At 44.5% G+C, this 25,650-nt stretch overlaps 1 protein-coding gene across 2 annotated transcripts in view; it reads right to left on the reverse strand.

Moving 5' to 3' along the window:
• Positions 1-391: 391 nt before the first annotated feature.
• LOC129826008 (forkhead box protein N4-like) overlaps positions 392-25,650 on the reverse strand; it is a 40,198-nt gene continuing 14,939 nt past the window's right edge. Inside the window, exons 1-10 of one of the 2 annotated variants that reach the window (XM_055886258.1) lie at positions 18,669-19,451; positions 17,792-17,892; positions 14,064-14,251; positions 8,411-8,523; positions 8,178-8,288; positions 7,159-7,286; positions 6,851-6,947; positions 6,212-6,419; positions 1,636-2,019; positions 392-1,138 (exon numbers count right to left, since the gene is read on the reverse strand). In XM_055886258.1, the coding sequence (XP_055742233.1) occupies positions 882-1,138; positions 1,636-2,019; positions 6,212-6,419; positions 6,851-6,947; positions 7,159-7,286; positions 8,178-8,288; positions 8,411-8,523; positions 14,064-14,251; positions 17,792-17,871 (1,566 nt within the window). In that variant the 5' untranslated portion in view covers positions 17,872-17,892; positions 18,669-19,451 and the 3' untranslated portion in view covers positions 392-881. Of the gene's footprint in view, positions 1,139-1,635; positions 2,020-6,211; positions 6,420-6,850; positions 6,948-7,158; positions 7,287-8,177; positions 8,289-8,410; positions 8,524-14,063; positions 14,252-17,791; positions 17,893-18,668; positions 19,452-25,650 lie in introns of those variants that run through there. The other variant, XM_055886259.1, reaches the window with a different exon arrangement.

Genomic DNA, 25,650 nt, shown 5'->3' on the forward strand with positions numbered 1-25,650 from the left:
TCAGCAAGTAACTCTTTTATTTATCCATTGTGATTTTACAGTACATGTAGCCTGACATCCTCCCAAAAGCTGTAAATAATTCAATGAAAATTATGATTTTGGACCTTGACAGATTTTAGCATATTTTCAAATGCTGAAATTTGTAAAATGGTCTACAAATGCTATTATTAGACAGGTTTTGATATTTGTGTTTTGGAATGTATGGATAAATACTGTTTTAAGAAACAAGCTTTTCAGTGGAGATCCCAGGGATTTGAAACACAAATATACAGTAAACGGTGTTTGACAAATTCCTCCCCTTTTCCAGCTGCCATTTATAAATAAAACATCACAGTAATACTGCCTAGCACAATACAGACAATGGATAAAGAACAGGGAACTAACAGTACCATGGTAAGGCTTACTAACACAGGAAAGTCAATATTGTACAAAACTGGCAGAGATGATACCTGTTGCCTGCTAGGTTTGTGTACAACAGTGTAGGACAGCTCTAGAGTCTTTGCTTGGCAAAGTTACCCCAGAGACATCAATATCTTTTAGTCAATTTCCTCCCAAATTTCAGTTTTCCTCATTGGTTACTCCTATTGTAAAACCACACATGTAAAAGCAATGACTTTGATCAAATCACCCTCCAAGCAGATGTCTTTCTCTCATCTGAAATAGTGGCTTAGGCATGGCAACACAAGTTGCTCTGTCATTGGAGAAAGAGAAAAGCGATGAGGATTCAGGCTTTTCAGTGGAAGATGTGGGGGCTTTTTGGTGCCAGGAGTGGGATTGACAAGTAGAGCCACAGCAAAAAAAAATAGTTTTTGTATTGTTGGTGATGCCTTGTTGCAGCTCTCTCCGTGTGGTTCCACTCTGTGGTGCGGGGGATGTTTTCATTAAAGCAGGGCAGTGATGGGCTTGCTGTTGCCTGGCGTACCCATGTACTGGGAAGAGAGGGTGTCCAGGGCGGCGTAGGAGGTGTACATGCCCGTCACCTGTAGGTCTGAGAAGGGCATGCTGCCCCCGCTGTAGACTGGAGGGAGGCTGCCCGTCATGGTGCCAATGTCACAGTCAGACAAACGCAGGGGAGAGTTACTGAAGGTGCCCAATGCCTCCAGATTAAAACTGTCATCTTTCATCTCCCACAGGTTACCTGGGGAAGGAGGTAATCGTGTCACGTCACTGGTCATCACTGCTTCTGAAAGCCAAGAAAATGGCCAACTGCCGTGCAAATTCACATTGGTATGCAGATTGTTAAAGGCCCAATGCAGCAGTTTTTATCTCGTTCAAATCATTTCTGGGTAAAAATCAAGTAACTTACTGTGATTGTTTTCAATCAAAATGGTGAAAAAGAAACAAATAGCTTCTTGGCAAGAGCAATTTTATTGGCAGAGGTTTGGAACTCTAGTTGTTCTATTAACCAATTTACTGCCTGTTAATGTCATCAGGCAGGCCAAAACTTCAGGTTTTCAGGTGGTCTTTTCAAACGACTCTTACACTAAAAGGGCATTATCATAATAAAAACCAAATCACAATATTATTCCAACCTCAGGGTGGAAATGTATAGAAATCACAGGAAATCAAATTTGACTGCAGTGGAGTTTTAAGACGGTATATAATGTTGTTGTGACTAGTACTATAGCTACCCACCTTGTAGAGCGAAGTCCATGATGCTGGGGTCCAGCGTGTCCACCTCTGCGTTGACCTCACCATGGAGACTGTAGAAGTCGTGCGGCTGCTTGCCGGGATGCTGGGTAGCGAGGAGGCTGTTGGAGAGGTCAGGAACGGTGTGGAGGGGGGGCGTTTGGGCAGGGGGGGGGGACACCGGGGCCAGCCTGGCCTGGGCATGGAGCTGGTGGTGCTGGTGCATGGGCAGGTACTGCAGGGACAGGGTGACCATGGGCTGGGGTTGCATCTGGCCTGGGATAGGCAGGGATAGGCCAGACGGACAGCTGGGCAGACGGGTCATCCCGGGGTCCATGGGCTTCCGTCTGCAGCTCTCTGGCCGGTCCGTAATCAACCTATCCAACTCATCTGACAGGGAAAGAGGGAGCAGACCAGTTCAGCGACTGATGACTCCATTTAAAATTTAAAAAAACAAAGCAGATTCGTTTTCTGTGATGCTGCTTATCGCAAGGGCCAGCTTACCAGGGCCCAAGAGGCAGCTATTTTTTTAAAGAAAGTAAATATATACAGTATAGATTTGACGTAATATATATTTTATTATTTTACTACAACCGCCAACCAGAGGAGGATTCAGGAGCCCGCTCTCAATGAGTGTAGACAGCCTGCTGCTCCCTGCTGCTGCTCTGCTAATTGTCAGATGGGCGAAGGAGAGGAGGTAGCGGGGGACATGTGGGTAACTGGGGGGCCATGCCTTGATTGGGTAACTGATTAATAAAAAATTAACTGCATAATAAATTCATGTGACTGGTCAATTGTGTGAGTCAGGGGCTGGGCACAAGAGGGAAATAAAAATAAAAATAATGATTGCATTTGTTTATCCAACTACAGGAGCCCGCTCTCAATGTTCAAGATGCACAAGAGAGCATCATTTAGCCACAGAGGATCAATAGTTTCTCAAAAATAACAGTGGATTACATTTTAGCACAAGCACATACAATACAGGTAAATGTCAAAATAAAGGAAAAAACAACATAGTGTCTTAAAAAAGGCCACCACCGGCTGCGCCTTGGCATAGATTCTACAAGTGGACCTAAACCATGCCAGGAAAATGCTCCCCACACCCTAACATATTATTTGTATCCCTCATTTACTCAAGTGTTTCATTTATTTTGGCAGTTACTAGTTGCCTACAGTTGCGAAGGCCACGGTTTGGCCAGCATGCGCTCCAAATATATAGCTTGCTGCGTTGTAGCCATAGACATAATCCATAGAAGGGTTTTGTAACTTCTTACCCTGGCAATTTGACTATTAAACTCATAGGTACACTAGCAATGGCCGCCAGTCCTGACCTGAATGGGAACTGCCATCCATGGATTATATTTCTATGGTTGGTTGCTGCTGTCTGTTAGCCTTTTGAAAATTTTGCAGGACAAACATACAGTTTGGAAAGTCAATGCCTTCCGCTGAAAAGAGAAGACTCATCTGTCTTTGGAACTATCAAGGCATCAAGGCAAAGGGTGGCTACTTTGAAGAATCTCAAATATAAAATATATTTTGATTTGTTTAACACTTTTTTGGTTACTACATGATTCCATATGTGTTATTTCATAGTTTTGATGTACAATGTAGAAAATAGTCAAAATAAAACAAAACCTTTGAATGACTTGGTGTGTCAACTTTTGACTGGTACTATATACTGAACAAAAATATAAATGCAACATGCAACAATGTGTGATTTTACTGAGTTACATATAAGGAAATCAGTCTATTGAAATAAATAAATTAGGCCCTAATCTATGGATTTCACTTGACTGAGCAGGGGCACAGGCATAGATGGGCCTAGGAGGGTAAAGGCTCACCCACTGGGGAGCCAGGCCCAGCCAATCAGAATTAGTTTTTCCGTACAAAAAGGGCTTTATTACAGGCAGAAATACTTCTCAGTTTCATCAGCTCTCCGGGTGGCTGGTCTCAGACGATCCCGCAAGTGAACAAGCCGGATGTGGAGGTCCTGGGCTGGCGTGGTTACATGTGGTCTGCAGTTGTGAAGCCGGTTGGTCGTACTGCCAAATTCTCTAAAACGACATTGCCAATTGCATGCTTCCTTAAAACTTGAGACACCTGTGGCATTGTGTTTTGTGACAAAACTGCACATTTAAGAGTAGCCTTTTATTGTCCAAAGCACAAGATGCACCTGTGTAATGATCATTCTGTTTAATCAGCTTCTGGATATGCTACACCTGTCAGGTGGATGGATTATCTTGGCAAATGAGAAATGCTCACTAACAGGGATGTAAACAAATGTGTGTACAAAATTGGAGAGAAATAACCTTTTTGTGAGTATGGAAAATTATTGGGATATTTTATTTCAGCTCATGAAACATGGGACCAACCTTTTACATGTTGTGTTTATATTTATGTTCAGTATACAATGCTCCATCATGACAAAGCAAAAACAGGTTTTTAAAACTGAAATAATACATTTACATAAGTATTCAGACCCTTTACTCAGTACTCTGTTCAAGCAGCTTTGGCAGCTATTACAGCCTCAAGTCTTCTTGGGTATGACGCTTAGCCCACCTTTACACCTCAAGCTCTGTCAGGTTGGAAGGGGAGCGTCGCTGCAAAGCTATTTCCAGGTCTCTCCAGAGATGTTTGATCGGGTTCAGGTCCGGCATCTGGCTGGGCCACTCAAGGACATTCAGAGACTTGTCCCGAAGCCACTCCTACGTTGTCTTGGCTGTGTGCTTAGGGTCGTTGTCCTGTTGGAAGGTGAACCATCGCCCCAGTCTGAGGTCCTGAGCACTCTGGAGCAGGTTTTCATCAAGGATCTCTCTGTACTATGCGCCATTCATCTTTCCCTCGATCTTGACTAGTCTCCCAGTCCCTGCCACTGAAAAACATCACCACAGCATGATGCTGCCACCACCATGCTTCACCGTATGGATGGTGCCAGGTTTCCTCCAGATGTGACGCTTGGCATTCAGGCCAAAGAGTTCAATCTTGGTTTCATCAGACCAGAGAATCTTGTTTCTCATGGTCTGAGAGTCTTTACAGTAGGTGCCTTTTTGGTAAACTCCAAGTGGGTTTTCATGTGCCTTTTACTGAGGAGTGGCTTCCGTCTGGCCAATCTACCATTAAGGCCTGATTAGTGGAGTGCTGCAGAGATGGTTCTCCTTCTGGAAGGTTCTCCCATCTCCATAGAGGAACTCTGGAGCTCTGTCAGTGACCATCAGGTTCTTGGTCACCTCCCTGACCAAAGCCCTTCTCCCCCAATGGCTCAGTTTGGCCGGGTTGGCCAGCTGTAGGAAGAGTCTTTGTGGTTCCAAACTTCTTCCATTTAAGAACGATGGAGGCCATTGTGTTCTTGGGGACCTTCAATGCTGCAGACATTTTTTTGTACCCTTCCCCAGATCTGTGCCTCGACTCAGTCCTTTCTTGGAGCTCAAGGGACAATTCCTTCGACCTCATGGCTTAGTTTTTGCTCTGACATGCACTGTCAACTTTGGAACCTTAAATAGACAGGTGTGTGCCTTTCCAAATCATGTCCAATCAATTAAATTTACCACAGGTGAAGTCCAATCAAGTTGTAGAAACATCAAGGATGATCAATGGAAACAAGATGCACCTGAGCTCAATTCTACTGTAAGTCTCATAGCATAGTCATGTAAATAAGGTATTTATGTTTATAGGTTTTATACATTTGCTAAAATGATCAAAAGTGTTTTTTGCTTTGTCGTTATTGTTTATTGTGTGTAGATTGATGAGGATTTGTATTTATTTAATCTCTTTTATAATAAGGCTGTAAAGTAACAAAATGTGGAAAAAGTCAAGGGGTCCGAATACTTTCCGAATGCACTGTATATAGCCTCCTAATATTGTACAATCTGTGTGTCGCTTCTTTGGCCTGGGCTATTGTTTTTTTGAATTCAAGACCAGCTCGATCTCAGTTTGTCAGAGTAGCCACTCATTTCGGTCATTTGTGTGGTATTAAAAAAGATGCAGCTAATGTATTATATCATGTAAACGACGTAGAATTACATGAATTGCATTTCCTAAAAGGCTAACAAATTATCCCCATGTGTGGAAATCCTAAAAACGCCTCTGCTCAACTGTAGCCTATGCTACATCGCAAATGTTACTATGGCTTTATTATAAGGGAGATTGTTCTTTAACAGCAAATTTACCACGCATCCAATTGCATCTTGGTGCACGGATTTGTTTACCGAAAATGAGGGTGTGACTATGATTTCTTAATCCGGCCCTGCTTATAGCAGTCCACGAAATGTGACAAATGGATAACCTCTTTCGTTTATTCTTGAATTAGAATGTTGTCATCAGTTGTAACATAGCCAACTGTAGCCATGACACTTGCCACACTGACATATAAAACTGAATGGGCATAATCATCTTAATTGGTGGTGGTGCGTGTTCTCCATTGATGGGCTGTGTTCATCAGAGTACACAAAGGAAAAAGTTTTTAAACATTATGCAATGGAAAAGGTTGTCACTCCCGGTTTCCTTCCCTTTTCTTTCATTTTGTGCCTGGTGAACAGGACCCAGGTTATGTGTGAATGGGCCTCAGTCAGTCCTGTGGTCTCACCTGGGTTGGCCATGCTGCGGCGGATGGCTGGGAGGTCCTTACGCTTCCACTTCTGCATCTCCTCCTCCATCTTGTCGATCTTGACCGGGTTCAGGGCCCAGAGGCAGCCCTTACGAGACGACCCACTCGTCTTGTTCTCCACCTTCTCAAAGCACTTGTTTAGTGACAGGTTGTGTCGGACTGAGTTCTTCCATCCGTCTGGTGCTGTCTTCAGGCGGATGAAAACCCAGGAAGAGGAAGGAGACATTTAAACGACTGACTTAGCACAATGCTTACCTAAAATATCTGCTTCCCCAATCCCTATTGAATATTAGGCCAGTTTCCCAGGCCCAGATTAAGCCTAGTCCTGGACTAAAAAGCATGAGCATGTTTTTTAGTCCATAGCTAGGCTTAATCTGGGTCTGGGAAACCAGCCCTTAGAGCAGGGGTGTCAATCTCATTCCATGGAGAGACTAGTGTCTGCAGTTTTTGGGTTTTTCCTTTCAATTAAACCCTAGACAACCAGGTGTGGGGAGTTCCTTACTATTTAGTGACCTTAATTCATAAATCAAGTACAAGGTAGGAGCGAAAACCCGCAGACACTCAGCCCTCTTTGGAATGAGTTTCACACGTGCCTTAGAGGATCCGATCGAGTCATACCTTAAAGTAGGGAAAATGTTCCTTCATAAAGGTGTAGATCTCGCTGACTGGGAGACTGCCTGTCTTGCTGTTCTTCAGAGCCATAGAGATCAAACAGCTGAGGACGGATCAAAGTAGTGAGACAATAAGTGCATTAGGCTACATATACTGTTGATAATTAGACCAGGTTCGTGTTCACTAGGCATCAAAGGGAATAAAAATGACTGAAACAGGAAACGACTTTGTCATCTTCCATTGTGTGCCCTAATGAACACGACCCAGGCAATACAATAATACTATAATGCCACTTGGCCCAGGGGGAAGCTCACCTGTAGGAGTAGATGGGCTTGGGGAAAGTCTTGGGCTGCAGGTCCTGATTTTGTGGAGCCAGGCGCGGCTGTGTGAACAGGCTTTGGTTGTTGAACGAGACATTGCCATAGAGCCCAGCAGGAGTACACTGAAAGGGAGAGAGGGCAAAGAGAAATTAGTGAACAATCTAGAAAATCTGTATTGTGTATTATTTTCAACTTCATTCGAAAACATATTTCTTGTTGTTTGAATGAATGGCATCTAAATATCAAACCTTAATCAGGAGCAGAAGGTAAACTGGTAGAGTAATCTCGAACGACATGAAGTTGCTCTTATACCCATGGAATAACACTGTAGTAACAATACTATATTAACAGTTTTACATTGTAACTTAGTTATCCACTGGACAGCTCTTATAACTATTTTAGTAACACTAAATACTCTAACAATTCTGTGTACAAAATATTAGTCACAGCTTCCTAATATTGAGTTGCACCTCCTCAGAACAGACTCAATTCGTCGGGGCATGGACTCTACAAGGTGTTGAAAGCGTTCCACAGGGATGCTGGCCCATGTTGACTCCGATGCCTCCCACAGTTGTGTCAAGATATCTGGATGACCTTTGGACCATTCTTGATACACATGGGAAACGGTTGAGCGGGAAAAATCCAGCAGCGTTGCAGTTCTTGACACACTCAAACCGGGGCGCCTGGCACTTTCTACCATACCCCGTTCAAAGGCACTTTCGCCTTGCCCATTCATCCTCTGTATGGCACACACACACACAATCCATGTCTCAATTGTCTCAAGGCTTAAAAATCATTATTTAACCTGTCTCCTCCCCTTCATCTACAATGATTGAAGTGGATTTAACAAGTGACATCAATAAGGGACCATAGCTTCGCCTGGATTCATCTGGTCAGTCTATGTCATGCAAAGAGCAGGCATTCCTAATGCTTTGTACACTCAGTGTATGTAACAATTCATCTCTAATTAACAAACTGTATCCACAGCCCAGTTGCAGGGATGACGTAGTTACCTGCTGGCTAGTCTGAGTCAGAGTGAACACTTGTTGGGGTGTAGGTTGGTAGACAGAGGCAGGGCATCGGTGCCCTGGGGAGGGCTGCCCATTCATGGAGAACGGAGACATCTGTGGAGTAGACCGAGGACAAGTTCAGTATATTAAGTATATCCTATACTTTACTGTCCTAGAGTAAAAGCATTGATTTAAAAAAAATGTTGATAAATAATTGGTCGGGAAGCAAAACGTACACTTCCGCTTTGGGCGGTGATGACGTTAATTCCCAGGGGGCTGTGTTGCATGTTGCTCTGTAGGTGGATCATGGCTCCCTGTCCCCCTGCCGTGGTTATGTTGTTCAGCTGAGCTGTGAGGAAGGAAGAAGTACAACATCCAGGTCAGTCCCCAATCAATCTCCACACATCGGCCCTGTTACAATCCTTTCGTCCTCGTTTCCTTGAGGTAAGTGTAGATATACATGTGATGGGATAAGTTTAAGCAAGACTACCACCCTATTCCTTTCACTAATCCAACCATTCAGATCTGTGATTGTACTTCAAGGAGGATGCATTTGCAAAGTATTCAAATAGGGCCCATGGCCCTATCAAGATTTAGCACAGGCCCGAGTCTATACCCCCTTATACTTTAACGATTTGATTTGTCTTGCAAGTCTTATTAGCCAGGTTGGCAGTTATAGCTTGTTTCCAGCTGTAATGGCTTTGGCTAACTTGTCCTCCTCAACATCCGGGCCTAGCAGCACTCCTGAACTATCCAATCAAAGCGTATGTGTGTGGATTTGAAACGGCGCTGCCCCACCGACGTGGAGTGTGTGTGCGTCTCACCTTGAATCCAAGATAGCAAAGCAATAGGACGTGTATATCTGTCCTTGTCGTATCCCGTGTAAATAGCCGGTCTTTTACGTATATATCTTGATCTCACTTTCTATCTACGAACTAAATATACTTTCCTGCAACCCGCCTCACCCAATGTGGTACGGATCTGCTATTTTTATTCCTTATCACTGGAACTTCCATCAGGAGCTAGCCAGCTAACGAGCTACTAGTCTTTGTTAGCCACGGCTAGCGGTCTTCACCTTTTTCTCGGTCACCAGCCAGCCTTAGTTCGGACAACACCTGCCAGTCTGCACAGCGGGATATCAACCCAGAGCATATCAGGTAGCCTTGAGCTAGCCTCGAGCTAGGCCCATATACCAGCTAATTCTAGGGCTTCAATACCTCCTTTGCCAATTGGCCTGGACCCTTTATTGTCGACAGGGAGCCTCGCCGGTCCATCACGAATGGACTGACGACGTGATCGCCCGATAGGGTCACAACGGGCTATTCTGTTACGATGTCGCCTAAGAACCATCTACTAGCCCCGGTCCGCTAGCTTTTCTGAACACTGTGTCCCCTGCTCGCCTAGCGTGGTAGTGACTACCGAACGGTACCCTGACTCACCTATTGCTGCTCTTTTGACCCTATGATCACTCGGCTACACAGCTGATGCCCCCTAGACTGTTTCAATAACACGGTACCTCATTTTGTTTACCTGTCGGTCCCAGCCTCGAACTCAGGTCCTGTATGTACCTAACTGACCCGCTCTGCCCATTCATCGCCATTTACCAGTTGTTGTCTTAGCTCTCCTGATCAACACCTGTGATTGCTTTATGCCTCTCTCTAATGTCATTATGCCTTATCTACTGCTGTCTTGGCTAGTTCTTATTGTTTTATTTTACTGTAGAGCCCTCAGTCCTGCTCAACATGCCTCAGATAGCTCTTTTGTCCCACCCCACACACATGCGGAGACCTCATCTGGCTTAACGGGTGCCTTCAGAGACGAAACCTTTCTCATCGTCACTCAACGCCTAGGTTTACCTCCACTGTACTCACATCTTACCATACCCTTGTCTGTACATTATGCCCTGAATCTATTCTACCACGCCCAGAAATCTGCTCCTTTTATTTTCTGTCCCAAACACACTAGACGACCAGTTCTTATAGCCTTTAGCCGTACTCGTATCCTACTCCTCCTCTGTTCCTCTGGTGATGTAGAGGTGAACCCAGGCCCTGTGTTCCCCAGTTCCACTCCTATTCCCCAGGCACTATCATTTGTTGACTTCTGAAACCGTAAAAGTCTTGGCTTCATGCATGTTAACATCAGAAGCCTTCTCCCTAAGTTTGTTTTATTCACTGCTTTAGCACACTCCTCCAACCCTGATGTCCTAGCCGTGTCTGAATCCTGGCTTAGGAAGGCCACCAAAAATGCTGAAATCTCCATCACCAACTACAACATTTTCCGACAAGATAGAACTGCCAAAGGGGATGGAGTTGCAATCTACTTCAGCGATAGCCTGCAAAGTTCTGTCATGCTATTCAGGTCTGTGCCCAAACAGACCTACTTTTTAAAATCCACCTTTCTAGAAACAAGTCTCTCACTGTTGCCGCTTGTTATAGACCCCCCTCAGCCCCCAGCTGTGCCCTGGACACCATATGTGAATTAATTCGCCCCCCATTTATCTTCAGAGTTTGTACTGTTAGGTGGCCTAAACTGGGATATGCTTAACACCCCGGCCATCCTACAATCTAAGCTAGATGCCCTCAATCTCACACAAATGATCAAGGAACCTACCAGGTACAACCCTAAATCCGTAAACACAGGCACCCGCATTGGATATCATCCTGACCAAGCTACTTTCTAAATACACCTTTGTTGTCTTCAATCAGGATCTCAGCGATCACTGCCTCATTGCCTGCATCCGTAATGGGTCCGCAGTCAAACGACCACCCCTCATCACTGTCAAACGCTCCCTAAAACACTTCAGCGAGCAGGCCTTTCTAATCAACCTGGCCCGGGTATACTGGAAGGATATTGACCTCATTCCGTCAGTAGAGGACGCCTGGTTATTCTTTAAAAGTGCTTTCCTCACCATCTTAAATAAGCATGCAAAATCTGGACCCATACAAATCAGCTGGGCTAGACAATCTGGACCCTCTCTTTCTAAAATTATCCACCGCAATTGTTGCAACCCCTATTACTAGCCTATTCAACCTCTCTTTCGTATCGTCTGAGATCCCGAAAGAAAGCTGCCGCGGTCATCCCCCTCTTCAAAGGGAGGCACTCTAAACCCAAACTGTTACAGACCTATATCTATCCTACCCTGCCTTTCTAAAGTCTTCAAAAGCCAAGTTAACAAACAGATTACCGACCATTTCGAATCCCACCGTATCTTCTCCGCTATGCAATCTGTTTTCCGAGCTGGTCATGGGTGCACCTCAGCCATGCTCAAGGTCCTAAATGATATCATAACTGCCAACGATAAAAGACAGTACTGTGCAGCCGTCTTCATCGACCTGGCCAAGGCTTTCGACTGTCAATCACTGCATTCTTATCGGCAAACTCAACAAGCTTTGTTTCTCAAATGATTGCCTCGCCTGGTTCACCAACTACTTCTCAGATAGAGTTCAGTGTGTCAAAATGGACGGCCTGTTGGCCGGACCTCTGACAGTCTCTATGGGGGTGCCACAGGATTCAATTCTCGGGCCAACTCTTTTCTCTGTATACATCAATGATGTTGCTCTTACTGCTGGTGATTCTCTGATCCACCTCTATGCAGACGACACCATTCTGTATACTTCTGGCCCTTCTTCGGACACTGTACGTTCCCCAGTTTCTGTGTTGTAGTTTTGTATTTGAGTGTGTGTGTTTCAGGAGATGGCTTCCTGAAATTCTCCCCAAGCAGCTGATTGGTCGGCCCCAATTGATGATTGGAGAGCTGACCCCGCCCACTCGTCAGGACGCAGCTGTCTCCAATTACCAATGCCTTCTGAAGCTATAAAAGCCAGTGTTCTGTTGTTCAGAAGGGAGAGATCATAGGCAGGCTGAGGAGATTACAGGCTGAGGAGATTACAGGCTGAGGAGATTACAGGCTGAGGAGATTACAGGCTGAGGAGATTACAGGCTGAGGAGATTACAGGCTGAGGAGATTACAGGCTGAGGAGATTACAGGCTGAGGAGATTACAGGCTGAGGAGATTGCAGGCTGAGGAGATTGCAGGCTGAGGAGATTGCAGAAAGATTGATTGTGATAGAGATTTTTGCTGAGAGAGATTGCAGAGAGAGATTTTTGCTGAGAGAGATTGCAGAGAGAGATTTTTGCTGAGAGAGAATGCAGAGAATTTGATTGATATAGAGAATTCAATTTCTGAAAACTGTTGGTTGTTTTTCAGGGAGCTGAGAGTTATATAGTGTTGGTTGTTTCTCAGAAAGCGATTTGGTATGTACTGTGTTAGTTTGTTGCATTATCAGATAGAGCTTATTTGATGTCCTTGGTTTCTTAGTTTGTTTGAGTAATTGTTTGATATTCTGTTTCATTTGTTCACAGGGGGGAAGGGGAAGGCACCTAGGGAGTGCTTAGGCAAGAGGCCCGCGGGCATACATATACCCGTAGTATATTCACTGTCTAGGCACACTAGGTAAGACCTGGGCAGACCACCCCCTGTATTTTGGTTAGCGCACCAGGCGGTGCTAAGTAAGGTAAGTAGTGGGTAGGCAGGTTAAATAGGAGAGGGGGCGGCTTTGACATTTACTTTCTTTGCTTTGGTTCCGTCCAGCCCCTTTTCCCCATATTACCGTGTAAAGGACTAAAATCCTAGTAAACGGTCAATTCTGCCTTTTGTCGTCCTTTCTCACACCTACAGTCCCGTACCTATTTCACTTCACGGGGAGTTGCAGCAGGGTGTTGCATTCACTCTTTTCAGAGGCGTGCGTAACAACTGTGTTAACTAACCTCCAGACGAGCTTCAATGCCATACAATGCTCCTTCCGTGGCCTCCAACAGCTCTTAAATGCAAGTAAAACTAAGTGCATGCTCTTCAACCGATTGCTACCCACCTGCCCGTCTAGCATCGCTACTCTGTACGGTTCTGACTTAGAATATGTGGACAACTACAAATACCTAGGTGTCTGGTTAGACTGTTAACTCTCCTTCCAGACTCATTAAGCATCTCCAATCCAAAATTAAATCTAGAATTGGTTTCCTATTTCGCAACAAAGTATCCTTCACTCATGCTGCCAAACATACCCTTGTAAAACTGACTATCCTGCTGATCCTTGACTTCAGCGATGTCATTTACAAAATAGCCTCCAACACTACTACATCCAATTTGCTATCACAGTACCATCTGTTTTGTCACCAAAGCCCCATATACTACCCACCACTGCGACCTGTATGCTCTTGTTGGCTGGCCCTCGCTTCATATTCGTCGCCAAACCCACTGGCTCCAGGTCATCGATAAAGCCTCGCCCTCTCTCAGCTCACTGGTCACCATAGCAGCACCCACCCGTAGCACGCGCTCCAGCAGGTATATTTCACTGGTCACCCCCAAAGCCAACTCCTCTTTTGGACTCCTTTCCTTCCAGTTCTCTGCTGCCAATGACTGGAACGAATTGCAAAAATCGCTGGAGTCTTATCTCCCTCACGAACTTTAAGCATCAGCTGTCAGAGCAGCTTATCTATCATTGCACCTGTACACAGTCCATCTGTAAATAGACCACCCAACTACCTCATCCCCATATGGTTATTTATTTTTTTGCTCCTTTGCACCCCAGTATCTCTACTTGCACATTCATAAACTGCACATCTATCACTCCAGTGTTAATTGCTAATTTTGTATTATTTCGCCACTATGGTCTATTAATTGCCTTACCTCCCTAATCTACATTTGCACACTATACAGATTTTTCTATTGTGTTATTGACCGTACGTTTGTTTATCCCATGTGTAACTCTGTGATGTTTGTGTCGCACTGCTTTGCTTTATCTTGGCCAGGTTGCAGTTGTAAATGAGAACTTGTTCTCAACTGGCTTACCTGGTTAAATCAAGGTGAAATAAAAAATTACAAAAATAAACCTGTCTGCTGCTCCAGCAGGCTGCCCCCCTGCCCCTGGGAAGGCCCGTTGAAGTCTCCTCCGCCACCACTGCGACCATCGGCCATCTGCTGCAGCCGGGGAACGTCTACAGAGGTGAGCCACGACAAAGACTGCAGGTCCCCGGGGAGATCCTCCTCTCGGAGCTGGGAGGGGTCTGTGGTCAGAAGTCTGCAGAGGCGGGACACAAGCAACACAACCACTCAGATACACAGCCTAGATTACAACTGTTCATTATATCCAGGCCTGGGTTCAAATACTAGTTGAAAGCATTGCTGCGATGGAACCAATACAAAAGTCCCAAAAGTGCAAACTCTTAAACAAATGAGAAAGTAACATTTTAGAAATAGTATTTGAACCCAGGTCTTGGTTATATCTTGGGCAAATATAAAATACACTGACTGAACAGCGAGTTATGGTAAGTAATACATTCAATAATGGAGGGGGAGAAGTGAGAACAAATCATTATTCAGGAGTTTCGTTTAATCTGGGATTTACCACAAGTAGATTATAGAGTGCTATTTAATTAGGTAATTACTGCAATAGTAACATTATGGACACAAAGCCTGTCACGCCCTGACCGTAGAGAGCTTTTTATGTCTCTATTTTGGTTTGGTCAGGGTGTGATTTGGGTGGGCATTCTATGTTCATTTTCTATGTTTTGTATATCTTTGTGTTTGGCCGGGTGTGGTTCTCAATCAGAGGCAGCTGTCTATCGTTGTCTCTGATTGAGAATCATACTTAGGTAGCTTTTCCCCACCGATGCTTTGTGGGTAGTTATTTTCTGTTTTGTGTTTCTGCACCTGACAGGACTGCTTCGGTTTTCGTTCATTCTCTTTGTTATTTTTGTTATTAGTGTTCAGTTGTAATAAAAAGCATGAACACTTACCACGCTGCGCTTTGGTCCGATCCTTCTTCAACAGACGACCGTTACAAAGCCAAGATTCTCAACATTATTAATCCCTCTTCAAATTTGCTTGTGAACTTCCAAATCAACATTAGACATTTCAATGGTTACTTCCTGAGTTTTTTGGAAATACTGTACAAAAAACCCCCACTAGATTAACTACACAACCACAACCTAATGATTATTTAGTCTTGTCTAAAATGAATTTCCTTACCAGCGTGCAATGAAATGAGTTAAGATTTACTGTATCATTTCTGCTTAATCGGGGGCATGGGCCTGCCTCTCAGCTTTTTATCATTGTTTCTTTAAAAACAGTTGGGTTCTGCTGGAAGAAAAGAGAGGAATCCTCTTGAATCCTCTCCAGTCGTCTTTGCACAAACTTACTGTAGAAGAGTTCAGTAATTGGGGTCGCTATGACAACACTCACTATTCAGTTACTTTGTGGGCCTGGACACCGTAGGATCCCACCCCAACCAACTGCAAACAAAATTACCCCTATGTCAGGTGACCACAATCTCCCTTTAACCATAGGCTGAATCATAAGTACACAGCGCATGAGATCATTTGAAAACACGGGAAAGCGGCACATGTTGCTCTTAACAGTTGGCCTTGTCTATTGAAAAGTGATTGTGTCCCAAACGACAAATCTGCCCAGTGGCACGTGGCTCTATTGTTTCCCCCCAGACCCTTCCTTGATTGTCTTTGCCGTTTAAAAAAAAAAAAACAGTCCCTGCATTAATCTGTTGGAATGACAGCTCTCACACAAGAGAGACAAGTAGGATGCCATCTGCTTCCCTGTCCCTTTCCAGCCTCTCCCCTCAATGCCCCCCCCCTCCCTCCCTCCCTCCAGAAGGGCAGTAGACAAGGCCCTGGGGGAAGGTGGGGGTGGGGGTTGGAGGTCAGGCCACACTGCTCACTCAACCTGTCACCTGAATAAATTACATAATTTCACAAGGCTTTGGACACCTTGACTGCGTGTGCCAGTAAAGGCTTGTGAATAACCGTCTCTTTCAAAGCAGAGTGACAGAAGCTCCTGTGACACTGTACACCACAGACAAGACCTATTTCATCTTGAGCTTTGAAGTATGAGCTTCCTCTACCCCTCCAAAAAGACACATGTACATCCGCCACATACATTCTCTCTCTCCCTCTCTCTCTCTCTCTCCCTTGCTCCAACAGAAAAAAACACACCAAAAATATATATAGTTAAGGCTAAATCCAAATTGGTAAACCACATTTTAGAGAGCACTAGTTCCAATGGAAGCATATGCCCAAAATATTATTATTTTGGCCTCAAAGGAGCAATCTGCAATTGCTACATTCATTTTGTTGGCTTACAAATTAATAATACTACTAATTGATTCTTGAAGAATATAACTTAGAAAAATGCCTCATGAGTTTAGTTCAGTTGTTGTACACCATCAGAATCCAAAATAAGCTTGTTTTACTCTGTTTGTAAACATCGTACATGTAAACAAACACTGTAAAGCCTCAATGATGCTTAAAAATATAATTTGGATATCTTAGGAGGAGCCTAAGCCTACGTTCATCAATAGCTCTGTTTGTCTATACATGTAAGAGTGGTTATACATTTAAGAAGCTTTTTTATTGTTTCAACTCAATACAACTTCACATAATTTTTTTACTTACCCAGGCTGTAGTTGGATCCCCAATACAGTTCTTGGGATATGTATTTTGTTTAATTTACTTAGGTATTTGATAGTCATTGTGTTTTGTCAGTATTCCAATACCCCCCCCCCCCCCCCATTCATTCTGAAATACCTCTAAAGCACCTTACAAGCACACCAATCCAACTCATATTACACAAGTATCCTTTTCTCAAGGACGCCTGATATTTATGGTGGTTCAATCTACTTTTGAATGTTGTAATTAAGATGCATCAAATGCAGACATGACCTTCAGAAGGGATTCATGAATGAGTATCGGGGTGTTTGTAAGGTGTTTTGGACCTATTTTCAAAATGAAAGAGGTACAAAAACCATGTTAAGTTGTGTGTTGAGTAAAACATGAACATCCCTTTAACGATTAGTAGGATTTGAACCAAATATTTCAACTCGGTTGGATACAGTCCTAGCCTATGACTCATACTTGACATGTTAAAACGAATGAGAACTATGCAAGGAGGTCCCATTCTTAACGCTTGTCTGAAAATCTCACAAACATCTCTAGACCCTTCCTCCCTCCCTCCCACACACTTAACCCACAATGAAGTGGATGTTCAGCGAGGCAAGGCATGTTGGTCTATGGTGTCCCCCATCTAGCACCAGTCGCACGTTCAACACGGCAGCTCACCCCGCTCCACCCCCTCCCCCCCCCATTCCCTCCACCTCCTCCTCCTAATTGGGAGCCACTTCTCCGCAGTAGTGACCTGGAGAGCCCCATCTCCCCCTCGGAGCCGGCGGGCCAAGAGGCTCAGTCTCTCCGTGTGCCGACAGAGGGAATGTAAACAGAGCTGATGGTTTCTGACAGATCCATTCAGACTGAAAATCATTCACTCTAAGGTTGTTGTTTTTTCATTCCACTTTTTCATAAGCCCCCTCCCTTCACTGAAAGAGCTGTCCATCTACATTTCGATTAAACACATGGGGAGATTTAGGAAAATATATCTTGGAATTATCCTTATGCCTGAACATTTAGAACCATATTTTCAGTGTTGAGTGTTGCCAACTTTACAAAATACAAAATGTATCAAAAACCTTATATCTGTGGTTAGGATTTAGTCTGATTTAAAATCATTCAAAGGCTGTCTTTAAAGGAACTGAATGTTATTAATCCAGTCTTACCTGTAGTCTTGTGGAGAGGGATGATGACCTGGATTTTCGAGAGTTCCTGACATGCTGGTGGTAATTCTACTTTCTATCATTTCCTGGGATGTTTGATAATGCTGCAACAAGGGAAAAAGTGCAACTGCATAAGACATCTAGGCTACAGTGCTTTCATTTAATTTAGGCCTGGGTCTATTTCTGTTTTCAAAACTGAAACAACACTTTGAATTCCTTTGTTTCCTTGTTTTAGCAACTCATTATATATGTTATTATACTGGCATTTAGATCAATAAAATATTAGCATATCAAACAGACTACTTATGGGGAAAAACAAGCATTTTCTGTTATTTATTTAATCATACAAGCTACAATGAATGTCTATAGAAAACAATCTGAATCGGATTATGACCAGTTAATAAAGGGACCTACTGTTATAAACTAATGACAGTCATATCACCTATTATGGCAAAAACATAACCATTTAATATTAACATAGAAAACAACACGTGTGATCTTTTTTTGGTGTAAGAATGAAGCAAAGTTAAAGGTGTATTCTCAGTTCACATTGTGTAGGCTGTGCTTCAAATGAATAGGCTATACAATCGAGTTTTATGTTATGAAAAACAAAATGATGGCAATTTATTGATTTTGCCAATGATGGATTTTTATTTCATTTCAGTTCACGAGGCTGTTTATTAACTTGACTGCTTAAAAAATGTATACTTGATGTGCAATCTCAAAATATCGCCGCGTTTCCCACCCTTACTGACATATCAATTGGCCTGACTGAAAAGTCGTCTAATTGAAATAATCCCCTCTCACTCAAAGTCTTAGGCCTACAACTATTTGCTGATAGTCGTTCTCGTAATTCCGAAAAAAAAAAAGAAAATCTTACCTGTTTAGAATAATCTGCAGCAAATTTGAGCTGGCGATGAGCCCCGTGTAGCCTACTGTATTCTCACTGTGCTGCACTTGTTTCCCTAAAACCGTTTTTAAATTTCCCTCTCTGGAACTGTCCAGCAGACTGTCATGCGCAGTAGGTCTACCTCAACGGAGCCTATTGTTGCTCAAGGGGCCTGCTGCCAATGTAACAATTTGTGACAGTCCCGTGGAAGACAGCAAGCGCACCATCCGCACAGTCTAAACAGATCTGCAGTCTGTGCTTACTTTTTGTATTTAGGCCTATATGCTCGTTTTCCTTTAATTATTGTGATTGTGCAGTTCCTGGATAAACTGTAGGTATTGCGTTCATTAGCTGCAGCCACTGAGACTTTATCCAATATTGTTGACAATTGTCATAGTAAGATGACAGATGATAACCTATATGTGTGATACTTTTTGTTGGTCAGCTCAAAATAAATTGTTTTGGTCATGATCGATGGGCAGGTGCACTTTAGATGCGTCGCTAGACAACAGGCTACAAAACACTTCATCACTCTGCCAAGTCTTAATTGAAAATCAGCACTAGATTGTAAAAAAAAAGCATATATATATTAAGAAGTAAGCGGAATAATTGATCAAGTATAATGTTATAGCCTATTTTTAGCCTATACAATTTTCCTTCAATAAGTTAATGTCGAGTCCATCTCCGTAAATTCCATTTTTTAAGTATTCCAACAAATAGAGACCCTCGACTGTGATGGTGTCTCGCTACTTGTGAGCGTCTAAATGAATGTACATTTTGTGCGAGTGTTTGCAGACAATTGTTTCCCCGCCGCTGCACCCGCGTCTTTCTCTGCACAAAAGCGGGAAGAAATGCGCGCATGGGAGGTAGGAGCCCAGGAAACCTCAAGGCGGAAAAGTTGACACTTGTCAGAGGAGATTTGCGCTAGTGAGGTCAAGTATTTCGACAAGTGTTCAAGCGACAATAAATAGTAGCAATAGACCCATATTGGCTATAAGCTCCCAGAAATAGAGTAAAAACTGTTAAGAAAAGGAGGATACATTTTCCTTGTTTAGGCCTATAGGCTATTTTTTTTAAATGTATTTATTTTTTACTTCACTTATTTTGTGGTTTTACCAAATGTAAAATATTTTGACCACGTTCACATACACACATATAATTGGAAAGACCTCTAAAAGTAAAATTCACAACGGGAAATTAACATAAATTCCTCTAAGTCTGTGGGGATAGAGCCAATGACAGTGTCAACCCCATGGGACACCACAGATGGTAAATTGCGCTGTCACAATAGAAACAATCAACGATTACATGCATGAACGTAACGGACAAAATAAGACCATCAAAGACTCTGAACGCTTAGGTCCTAGAGCCTGTGGACTTCCACTGTATTCTTCACAGGGCTCCAGTTAGATTATTTGCCGAGGGACCCAAACCCCTTCCCTGATTCATGCATGTCAATTGTCTTTCTAGGTCTCTCCCATAGATATGTAAAATTATAATGGTTTATTTATCACTACAGTCTATTTTATAATATTGTTGCTGTTAAGAGAGATAAACAAATATGTTGACAGAGAAATTATGTGATTGTAACTAACTATTTCGAGTTCTGCTTGTGTTTAATACAGTCTGGTGTCCTTTTGACTGTTATTTTTGGACTCTCAAATGATTTCACAAGTGGTTACATTAGTTAAATTATACTGGTAAAGGATTGGAGTGTGTGACATTCAGACACTGTCTACAGCCATGGCAATCAACCAGTGCCCGGTTTAACAATAGCATTTTAAGGCTAAGGTCATCGTTAGAACCTTCGTAGGAGCACTATTAAATCGCCGAGCTGTTTCCAAAAACCATCGTTTTTAACGTTGCACTTGGAAACTCTCACAATCTGAACGCCTGCCTCAAACCACTCGTAGAATAGCTAAGTGCGCCGTTAAATGTTTTTTGCTGCGTCACTTTATACACAGAAGTTATCCGCTAAACACAGAATCACAGTGTTTATTCATCTCTGTGACCGCCGATAACTTCACAACTAAGTTCATTTTAAATACACAGTTGCCAATGTCTTTGCAATTGTTACAAACAAGCGAATGATACAAATATGCTTAAAATGAAAACCAAGATGATTGCATGACAAGATAAATAGCCTACCTACAGTATAGGCTATAGGTGTATACAGTATATTTCAATGATATTGAAATACGTTTTCATGCTCTTTGAATTTAGTTTGATTTTGCTATTTGGCTACTGTCAAATTTTTGGCCTCAATATATTTCATCATGTGTAGCCTAATGTGCGCAATGATGTGCCAAATATTGATTTAGTGTATTATTATAGGGTAAGTATTCAAATAAGCCGCCTCAATATTTGTAGCAGTAGGTGGTAATATCTCTCTAGGAGCTGATCCATCGTCAGTGAAATAATTACAATGTTAAGATTTTAATGGAGAAAGCTTTTACAAGAGCAGTACTCACTTTCGATCCTTTAAGTATCGACACATATGCTCCAACGATGCACGTAGAGACCTTCTCTCTGTGTGGTGTTTTGGGAAATGCATGTTTTAGGCCCTTGCTTTTCTTTCGATCCTATCAGTATCAACACATGTTCTAACAATGAACTTAGCATCACGAACGTTCTCTCTACGCGCGTGTTTGGGAAACACTTAAAAAGTTCCCTCGTAAATAACGACGTATCTGGCACGATCATCGTAATGTTTAAGTTACATCACAGCTGGGAAAGAGGCCCTGGCCCCATATTCATAAAGTCTCAGAGCAGACATGCATGGACAGGAGGGACCTGCCCATAGATCAGCACTCCTGCTCTGAGATGATTTATTAATATGACCCAGATCACCAGATCCCCTTAAACAAGTCATGTCACCACTGTTTGCATCAGTCAAGGAAGTCCCAGTAAACGACTCCCTGCGGTTCAGTGAACACAGTGATGACATTCCGTTCTCTCAGGAATAATGGGGAAAACAACGGGATTCCCTCTCTAAAGGAGCAACAACCAGTGTTTGGTGGCTCTGTTTTTGTCTTCCACCTAAGTGTTTACCTAAACACCCCTGTCTGTCCTTTGGACACTCTAATAGGCACCCCAGCCAGAGAGGCAGAGCCAGAGTGTCCCCCGGAATGACACATCACCCAGGGTGACCTCATGGCCAGAAAGAGGAAGCTAGCTGTCAGCAGTGCTTAACCAAAGTGCAGCAGGAGAGTCCAGCATGCAGCCAAAGCCGTTCTGTTCCTGATTAGGCCAGGGTTGACCTGATGGGCTGTCCTCAGACTTGGGGTCATTCGGACCAAAGGCCGTGTTGCTTTTGGCAGTTGCTGCCAATAGGACATGGATTTATTTCATTCAAGGGATTTTTCAGAAGTGACCACTGAACCAACCCATATGGAAGTTTACACATTTGTTGATGTATGGACAGTATCTAAAAATCCTGAACACTCCAGTAGGTCGACATCAGTGTCAGCTCTGACCATTTAAGGTGAAAAAAGTGAGGGGTGACCGGACATGGTCTCTAGACTCTAGCAGTACACCCAAATAAGCATTTGGGGACAATCAGACATTACAAGATGCTATTCTGACATTATATTCATTCTCCATTATGAAAAAGACAAAAACTCCAAAAAGAGTTACAAAAAAGTGACTACCACTAGTCCGTCCATTCTGTATTTTATATTCTCTATCTTATGCGGAGGCATGTAACCTCGTGGTTAGAACCGAAAGGTCTCTGGCTTGAATACCCAAACGGACAAGGTGAAAAATCAGTCGATGTACCAGGGGCGCCTTTCTACAATGCCCGACCCTGTAAAACAACACATTTCACTGCACCTACCCGGTTTATGTGACAATAAAAACAAATATTTTTTTATAGTTCTAAAATGGTCTAGAGAGAGCAAAGATATACTCCTTCTGGACTGTCAATGAAGTTCTCCTGGAGTATGCTCTGGAGGACAGCTAACGACTGCCATAAACTTTTGACTTTGAACTGCTCTAACACAGGCAGTCATCTGTTAGCTTCAGACAGAGAGGAAACAGTCAAATGGGTTGAACTTCAGGGGTGACTCTCTCAGACAGACTATTTTACTGATCTATCCCCCATTAAAAGTCCTCTCCTGCAGTTTCAATCCTTACGGGAAGCCCTGAAGCCCAAGGCAACAACAAAAAAATGGACTCTTGGACTTATCTCATCTGGATGACTTAATATCTCAATCGAACAACTTAGTATTTGGTTTGAACGACTTAGTATCTCGTTTGAACAACTTAGTAATTTTTGAAAACGTAATTGTTCTTTTGTCTAATTAGGCCTCATTTGTTATGCAGCACCAGTTATGCTTGTAAGACCGTTGCTGCAGCCATTCATTCACTGATTCCATCCATTGATATGATCATTCATTACTAGTCCTTTTGATAGCCTAAAGCAGTGCTGCTTTTGAATGCCAGAGCATGTTAGTGGGCGAGTGTGGAGTGAGGAGCAGAGCGTAATTCAATGCATTGCAATGCCTGTTATTCAATGGAGTGGCTCTGTGTTTTTTCCCCTGAGTTCCCACCCTAAATCCAGAGAATGCCAGACTTTGATGACAAAATTTGCCCACAATGAACCGCTGCCCCACCTTCACAAGGTGAGTCCAAAAATGTCTTGTATGCTGCTGCAAAAATGATGTAATATGCAAGGGACATATGTATACTGTAGCTAAGAAAGTAGAACTAAGTGTATGTTGTGTCGTAAGCTGTTATTAGCCCATATGTCTCACCCTAATAATTTGGTCTATTTTCACCAACGCGGTATTGTAAACACATCGTTCATGGCCCGGAGTGTGCTTGTTTGCCAACTTTTTTTGTACAGTTTTGACAGTGCTACTGATAGTAGTGTTATATGACGTGTATCTTTTTTGACAGGCAATGTTCAATGTGCCTCACCTTAATAATTTGGTCTGTTCTCACTTCATAATTTCGCCTACTGTTTTAACTTGGTGGTGCACATGTAGCCTATAACCTGTTTTAGAGAAATGAAATCATCGAATATTGCAAGAGCTTTCTGTCACGGTCGTCTATAGGTGAAAGAGAGGACCAAGGCGCAGCGTGATTAGAATACATTCTTCCTTTTAATAATGAAGAACACTTAACAAACAATACAAAATAACAAAACGAACGTGACTGCTTTAACACTGAGTGCAAACATGCAACATCACATAGACAATTACCCACAACCCGACTAATGCCTATGGCTGCCTTAAATATGGCTCCCAATCAGAGACAATGATAGACAGCTGTCTCTGATTGAGAACCACTCAGGCAACCATAGACATACCTAGACACCTACACTGAACAGAACCCCCTTGACTAGACAAAAACACACAAACATCCCCCATGTCACACCCTGACCTAACTAAAATAATAAAGAAAACAAAGATAACTAAGGCCAGGGCGTGACAGTACCCCCCCCCCCCCCCCCCAACGGTGCGGACTCCGGCCGCAAAACTGACACAGAAGGGGAGGGTCCGGGTGGGCCTTCTTATGGTGGCGGCTCGGGTGTGGGACGTGGCCCCCACTTCACCATAGTCACTACCCGTTTCCGTGGCCTCCTCCTAACGGCCACCCTCCATAATAACCCCACTGGACTAAGGGGCAACACTGGACTGAGGGGCAACACCGGACTGAGGTGCAGCACCGGACTGAGGTGCAGCACCGGACTGAGGGGCAGCTCCGGACTGAGGGGCAGCTCCGGACTGAGGGGCAGCTCCGGACTGGCCGACGGCTCCGGCTGGTCATGGCTGGCCGACGGCTCCGGCTGGTCATGGCTGGCCGACGGCTCCGGCTGGTCATGGCTGGCCGACGGCTCCGGCTGGTCATGGCTGGCCGACGGCTCCGGCAGGTCATGGCTGGATGACGGCCCCGGCTGCTCCTGGCTGGCGGACGGCCCTGGCTGCTCCTGTCTGGCGGACGGCCCTGGCTGCTCCTGTCTGGCGGACGGCCCTGGCTGCTCCTGTCTGGCGGACGGCCCTGGCTGCTCCTGTCTGGCGGACGGCCCTGGCTGCTCCTGTCTGGCGGACGGCTCTGGCTGCTCTTGTCTGGCGGACGGCTCTGGCTGCTCCTGTCTGGCGGACGGCTCTGACGGCTCGGGACAGACGGGCGGCTCTGACGACTTGGGACAGACGGGCGGCTCTGACGGCTCGGGACAGACGGGCGGCTCTGACGGCTCGGGACAGACGGGCGGCTCAGACGACTCTGGGCAGGCGGGCAGCTCAGACGGTGCTGGGCAGGCGGGCAGCTCAGACGGTGCTGGGCAGCTTGGCTCTGGCGCCTCTGGACTGAGGGGCTGAAGCTCTGGCAGCGCCGGACAGGCGGGAGCCTCCGGCAGCGCTGGAGAGGAGGAAGGCTCTAGCAGCGCTGGACAGGCGGGAGACTCTGTAGCGATGAGACGGCGAGACAGCCTGGTGCGGGGGGCTGCCACCGGAGGGCTGGTGCGTGGAGGTGGCACTGGGTAGACCGGACCGTGAAAGCGCACTGGAGATCTTGAGAGCAGGGCTGGCACCATCCGCCCTAGCTGGATCTTCACCCTAGCCCGGCAGATGTGGGGAGCTGGGATGTTGCGCACCGGGCTAAGCACACGCACCGGGAACACCGTGCGCTCCACCGCATAACACGGTGCCTGCCCGGTACGACGCCCCCTCTCTCCACTGGAAGCACGGCTGGGAGAGCTGTAGCGCCGAGCTGGCAGAGGACGTGCAGGGCTAGGGAGGCGCACAGGAGGCCTGGTGCGTGAGGCTGGCACAGTCTTAACCAGACGGCTAGCACGCACCTCAGGACGAGTATGGAGAGCTGTCCCCGGTGACATCAACTCCCCGACACGTTCAGTCGGGCGGATGTCGTGCCTCATGCACCAAACCAGCACCTCCCTCATAACTCTTTCCTCCAATTTCCCCATTAACTCCTTCACTGTCTCTGCGTCGCTCACCTCCAATTTCGCCCT

Source organism: Salvelinus fontinalis, chromosome 28 (genome assembly GCF_029448725.1).
Source record: "Salvelinus fontinalis isolate EN_2023a chromosome 28, ASM2944872v1, whole genome shotgun sequence".
Lineage (NCBI taxonomy): Eukaryota > Metazoa > Chordata > Actinopteri > Salmoniformes > Salmonidae > Salvelinus > Salvelinus fontinalis.